Below are 6,000 nucleotides of genomic sequence, written 5' to 3'. Positions count from 1 at the left end.
GCAGCTCGGCACTTGGGGGGGGACGGGCACGTGCTGACACCCCGCAGGCAAACACCCGGGGCAGGCGCTCCCCTGGGGGTCTTTGCTCCCAACCTGGCACTCCCCTGGGAGAGGGGTCTCGCTGCCGCTGTCCCCTGCGAGGGGTTGTCACCCCACTGCAGCATCTTTTGGGGGAAACGGTTTTTGGAGCTGCTCTCCTTGCGGCGCCCACCACTTCGGCGCCCAGCTCCAGGGGGTGGCACACGCTCCCCCAGCTCACAGCAGCCTCTGCACCCGCATCTCAGCGGCCACCCCGCTATGCAAACCAGGGCAGCACCACATGGAGCAGGGGAGCAGGATGGGGGCTGTGGGGCTCCCTCAGACCCCCTGCAGTCAGGGGGCACCGACTCGGGGCACCCCAAGCAGCCCTGGGATGCCCATGGGATGCAGCGCGCAGTTTTCCAGCTGCCCGCAGCAGGGTCAGCGCAACCGGTTCAGCCAAGTAACTTGCTTGCCAAACTGCACAATTTTATTGTTATTTTTCTTACCGATCTCCCAGCCGTTATAGAATCATACACCATCCGCACGCAGCCTGCGGCCGGCGGCCCAGACATCAACCCAGCTCCTCCTTCAGTACCACCAGGTCAAGCGTTGCCTCCTTGGTTGTGCCCAGACAGTTATTTGTGACTGCGTGTGTATTAATTTTAGGGAATTAATTCATTATCTTGCAACATTAGAGGTTAATTAAATGCTGGCTAATTGCTACCAGTCATTGGAGGAATTCTGCTCCTGAGTCCTTTCATGGCCTGAATGCACCAAAGGAAGAAAAAAGGAAAGAAAGAAGGAAAGAAAGAAGCCCTTTCAAGACCACAGAAAATTGCAAAAGGATGTTTCTTCCAACCCGACATGACAAAATTGAATTCCAAGCTATTTAATGCATGCACGAAACGCCATAGAGAAACCCAGCCCGAGCACTCCATCCACCACGACAGAGAAAGGGGTTTCGTAACACGAGCACCCGCTACGGCACCGACCCAGTGCTTCAAACTCCAGACTTCCAGGCAATTTCGCTTAAATGTAACTACCAGATTAAGGATTCTCACAGACAGGGCTATCGCCAGCATTTCCATGGGACATACAGCTAAGGTAACACTGCGATTATGATCAACATTAATGATGGAGACCTCGGGAAGCCACTGTCCCGGGTGGTGTTGGAAGCCCCGCTCAGTCCGCAGGGGCGCCACGGCCAGGGTCTCGGTGCAGCCCCCGGCCCCTCCCCACCGGGGAGGGAGGGAGGGACGTGAAGGTCCCGGTCCCACCATGGGCACAGTGGCCTGGCCTGGCCAGTGGCATTTCAGGAGTGAAAAACCAGCCCTGTGGGTAGGGGCACGGGGAGCCATCTGTGTTTGTCCTTAAAAACGGGATTTCACGGGTTACACCGTCACGAGGATGATGCCATGCAGCCTGACAGAACGCCCCTGCCTGCCTCAGACTGGCGTGGTTCGTCTGTTGGCCGGGTTGTTGTGCAAAGACTCCTTGAACTCTTTGGGGATGGAGTTATGGACCTGTAAAAAACCGTGGTCCCGCTCCGAGTTGAGCAGTGTCCCCATGGTGACCTTGGAGGGATCCCTGGAGAGGGTGAACATGGAGATGTCGGTGGAGGGGATGGCGCTGAACCCCTTGCTGACGGGCGACATGTCCCGGGACCGGGGCTCGGTGGAGCGGGAGCTCGACCGCCGGCGGAAGCGGTACCTGTAGGGGGGTAAGCGGGTGAAGGCCGACTTCTTCAGCAGCTCCGAGTGGGACTTGGCACGGATCTGGCGGTGCTTCTCGATGTACATGTGCACGGCGATCACCCCCACCATCTCGGCGATGATGAAGGACAGGGCCCCGAAGTAGAAGGACCAGCCGTAGGAGTAACTCTTCTTGGAATCGCTCTGCCCTGGGTCCCCCGCGTTGGCCGAGATGTAGACTATAATCCCGATGATGTTGCTGAGACCTTCAGGGGAGGATGAGAGGGAGAGACACTTGCTTGAGTGGTAGAAGAGAGACAGGGGGACAGCAGCACCCCAATCCCCTCCCAGCAGGAGGGAAGGAGCTCAGCCCTTCTACCCACCATGACCTGCGTCGTGCATGGTCCCCATGCAGGGGACCATGGCTACATCCTCATCTCTATGGGGCAGCAACGCCTCTGCCAGCACACCGGGGCCAAACCCCCTCACTCACCTTTGCTGCCATCCCCAGGATACATATATATCCACATACACCCGGCATCCCTGTATATTCAAGTAGACTGGAGGGGCAAGAGGAACAACCACTATTTTGTTTAGAAAAGGGACATTTTAAAAGCTGGTTTTGCTTGGCAGAGCTGTTCGCCGAGCAACGGACTGGTGCCGGGCACTGGTGCTGTGGCCAGAGCAGAGCCAACCCGTGGGGCATCGAGGGGATCGCTCCAGTGCAGACCCCGGCTCGCCATGGCCCTGGGAGCACAGGGAAGCCGGAATGGCTCCATCTCTCTTGGTTTCTGATGGAGCCTGGAGGCTTTATTTGGGATCTGGGCAGTTTTTGCACTGCCAGCAGTGTCGTGGGGCTGTGCTGCAAGGCTGGGGAGCGGCTGATGTATTCCTGGATTTACTTAATGAATCGATTATGTTCTTTCTGTTGTTTTCTCATCTGCATCAGCAGCTCCTGCCAGCCGAAGGAGGGAGAGTAATTTGTCTCTTTGTGGGGAGAAGAAAAACACAAAATAGAGCGGTTTCTTGAGACAAAGACATTGTCATACGATAATCAGTGGAAGCGCTGGGGAACAGTGCACAGAGAAATGAGTAATCCAGAAGGAACAGCCTTTCAGGAGAGAACAATTTCCCTTGCAGAACTGTGGCAGCCCCTCTGCCAGCACCGCAGCTGCCCTCACCTGGCCCTGTGACCCGCTGCTTGGCAGTGGGGGAGGGCAGAGCCCCTCAGAACCTGCCCCAGGGACGGCTGCACTCCGTGGGCCCCTCCTGGGCCGCAGCACCCGCAGAGAGGGTGCTTGGGGCAGAGCAGGATGGACGCCTGAAGTGCTGTGTAGCACAGTGACCGCTTGCCAGAAACGTCTGCTGGTTTTTCCCTGTGATGAGGATTTTTCCACTGGGTTAGGACAGCTCAGAAACCCCAGAATCCCTGTGCTGACAGCTGGGGAGGACCCACAACCCGTCTCCAGCAACCCTGTGTCCCCCCAGCCTCCAGCACTCCGGGAGAGCTGCCCCGCTCCCAGCCCCGCTGGGCAGCACCTACCTGCAGAGACGAAGAAGATGCCGGCGCTGAGGATGACGTTGTGTTTGCTCTTGTAGAACTCGCTGGCCGCCACGCACAGGCCCCCGAAGAACAGCAGACCCACGCTGAGGATGGGGAAGATGCTGGATGCTCTCACCGCACCTGCAGGACAGGGAGAAAGGCACGGTCAGTCCCCAGCACCGCTCCGGCAGCGGGGCTGCCAGCACCTCCTCGCCCCAATGCCAATGCTCGGAAAGGATTGTTGCAATGCCATGCTTGGTTGCTGCCACGAGGGATGGGGGAGACCCAGCACCGGTCCCCACTATGGATCCCCTGCTTGTCCCTGAGCTTGCTCTGGAGCCCAGCATCAGCCCTGCAAACCCTGTGGTTCAGGTCTTCCCGTCAAAAAATCAGCTTAAACCTCAAATTTATTTTTTTTCTTCTAGGTTATTTCAAGGAATTATTTCTTCCAGTCTTGTCACACAGTCAGCACTAGCAATTTACCTTCCCATTACCAAACACACCACCCACGGGTTTTGGCTACAGATGTGACTCTGGAGCCTGGGATTGCAGAACCCCCCAGATCTCACCGGGCTGGCGAGGAACAGCACTGCCAACCACGAGGATCAGGATCCTGTCCCTTGGGCTCCCAGACTACTGTGGCTGCTTTGCAAGACAAGAATTCACAAGCAAACACACCTCAAGCTCAATAAAAAGTTGTTTCCTGCTGTAGGGGAGGCACTTTAACAAAATGCACACAATGCCCACGAGCCAGAGCCCACCATGTGCGACACCATGGCCCCAGCGCTGGGCTCCATCCCCAGCGGGATTAGCTTGGGCAGTGCCCGTCTCTGCATGCTCAGGTGTCACCAGCCGAGCACTACACCCAGAAGGGTCTTTCTACATGGCCTTTCAGAAGTTCAGCTTCCAAAATGACAGTGAAGTGTAATTAATGCAGCAAATCACTACCTGCTGCACCCAAAATACACTGTGCCTTGGTTTGGGCTCTCATCCTCTCTCTTAGGGCCTTTATAAAAAGCACAGAAATACAGAGAAGCCCCATTAAAATGCCATTCTGGGGACTTTAAAAAAGTCTTTTCATTTTAAATGTGGGAGGGGGTGGGAGAAGAACTTAAAACGCTAATCTACTAAAATTGCAAACCAATTCCATTAAACACGTTCCCCTCTTAGACGGGTGAGCAGAGCTGATGGCTCCCTGCAGAGTTAGGAAACGGGAGTTCAGAGCAAGAAGGAGCAGCAGCTGCGTCAGGCAGGGGCTGCTGCCCGGTGCTGGGGTTGGGGCTGAGCACGGGGCGATGGGTGCTGGGGGTCACTTTGCCCCCGGGGACTCCCCCCAGTCCCAGCAGCTCAGGGATTGCCCAGAGATGCCAACACCTCCGAGGCTGCCATGTGCCCCTGCCGCCTCATGTTCTTACTTGCTCAGAAATTTAGCTGTTCAAATGAACCCTTTGCCGTGCACGCCTTGCAGTCTGTCACACATGCGTGTGTTTGCTGATGTGTGGGGCAGCGCACATCCATGTTGCTTTGCATGGCAGGGTGCACGTCATTTGTGTCCAGCCTCTGACGAGCTGCACCTCGGTGCCGCAGCGCTCGCTCGTGGATGGGGGTAAAAACCTCACGGGTTCTGCCCAGAGGCCCTGCTGGCCCCCACCACAGGAGACCATGCTCTTCCCAGGAGAGCCGCCAGCCCTATTTTCACTCTGTCTCCCTGCACTTGGCTGCTGCTGGCAGAGCGCGCAACAGATGCTCATTGTGCTCTCCTGGTGAGTGACAGCAAATCCAGCCTGGCTGCGGAGACCTGGGGAACAGGGAGACCAGCAGAAGCACAGCATCCCTGTGCTGCTGCACCACGGACCTGCGGGGTCCCAGTCCCCGGCGGCTCTTGCACCCTGACAAACTCAGGCTGTGCAGCAGCTGCTGGGACCAGCTGCGGGGACAGCAAGTGCCAGACAAATGTGCCATTAACACTGCTACTGCGGCGTGACGTGGCCACGCTCGGGTAAGCCGGAGGGTCAGTGCTGCTGAGCGGGGAGCTGGGGGCTGTGACCCAACAGCCTCCTGCCAGCAGGTGTGGGGGACTTGCTGGGTGCAGCTCTGGGAGATGGGGAGGTGGGTGCCAGCGCAGGGCAAGGGGGTCCCCAGGATGCGGGCACAGCTCCACCGCACCATGGGAAAGGAGACTCACGGAGGAGATACTCGGCCGTGTCTTGCTCGTAATCTGCATCCTCAGGGAAGTGGTCGATTTTCTTGCACACTCCTCGGAACGTTCCTGGGGAGACACAAGCCAGGAAACCTTGAGACCTCTGCAGAAGGAAGAAACCTCCAGGCTGGCAGGAGCGCTGCTGGGTGTGCTGCACGGGGCCGGCGCGGCAGCCACCCAGGAGCCACGTGGGCAGTGCTCGGCTTGGGGCTGCCAGTGACCCAAATGCTGCCCTTGCTCCCCGGGGACAGTTTAGTCCCTGGCTGCTCCTGCACCCTCCAAGCACTGCTGGCGGCCTCTGGTGAGGCTGCACATTTCTCTCTCTACCTAAGCCCTGTCATTAACACCACTGCTGAGCTGGGGGGAGATGCCCAAGCTGCCCTGCTCCCCCCAGAACCCCACGGCAGCCATGGGCAGAGCCTCTCCACGGCGCAGCTCCCACCCCACTCTGCATCCACACGGTGCTGCCAGGACCTGCCGGCAGCTCAGCACTGCTCAGCACCACATCGCCTCTGCACGGCTGTGGCTGAGCCTCCCCCTTGGGT

General features: G+C 58.1%; 1 protein-coding gene across 1 annotated transcript in view; it reads right to left on the bottom strand.

Moving 5' to 3' along the window:
- Positions 1–486: 486 nt before the first annotated feature.
- The window catches only part of CACNG3 (calcium voltage-gated channel auxiliary subunit gamma 3), a 32,833-nt gene continuing 27,319 nt past the window's right edge, over positions 487–6,000 (bottom strand). The window contains exons 2-4 of the mRNA XM_040591716.1: positions 5,441–5,524; positions 3,256–3,396; positions 487–1,978 (exon numbers count right to left, since the gene is read on the bottom strand). Coding sequence (XP_040447650.1) covers positions 1,467–1,978; positions 3,256–3,396; positions 5,441–5,524 — 737 coding nt within the window. The 3' untranslated portion in view covers positions 487–1,466. The remainder of the gene's footprint in view (positions 1,979–3,255; positions 3,397–5,440; positions 5,525–6,000) is intronic.

This window comes from Falco naumanni, chromosome 4 (genome assembly GCF_017639655.2).
Source record: "Falco naumanni isolate bFalNau1 chromosome 4, bFalNau1.pat, whole genome shotgun sequence".
Classification (NCBI taxonomy): domain Eukaryota; kingdom Metazoa; phylum Chordata; class Aves; order Falconiformes; family Falconidae; genus Falco; species Falco naumanni.
The sequence above is the reverse complement of the archived record's forward strand: the minus strand, read 5'-3'. Positions and strand labels throughout refer to the sequence as shown.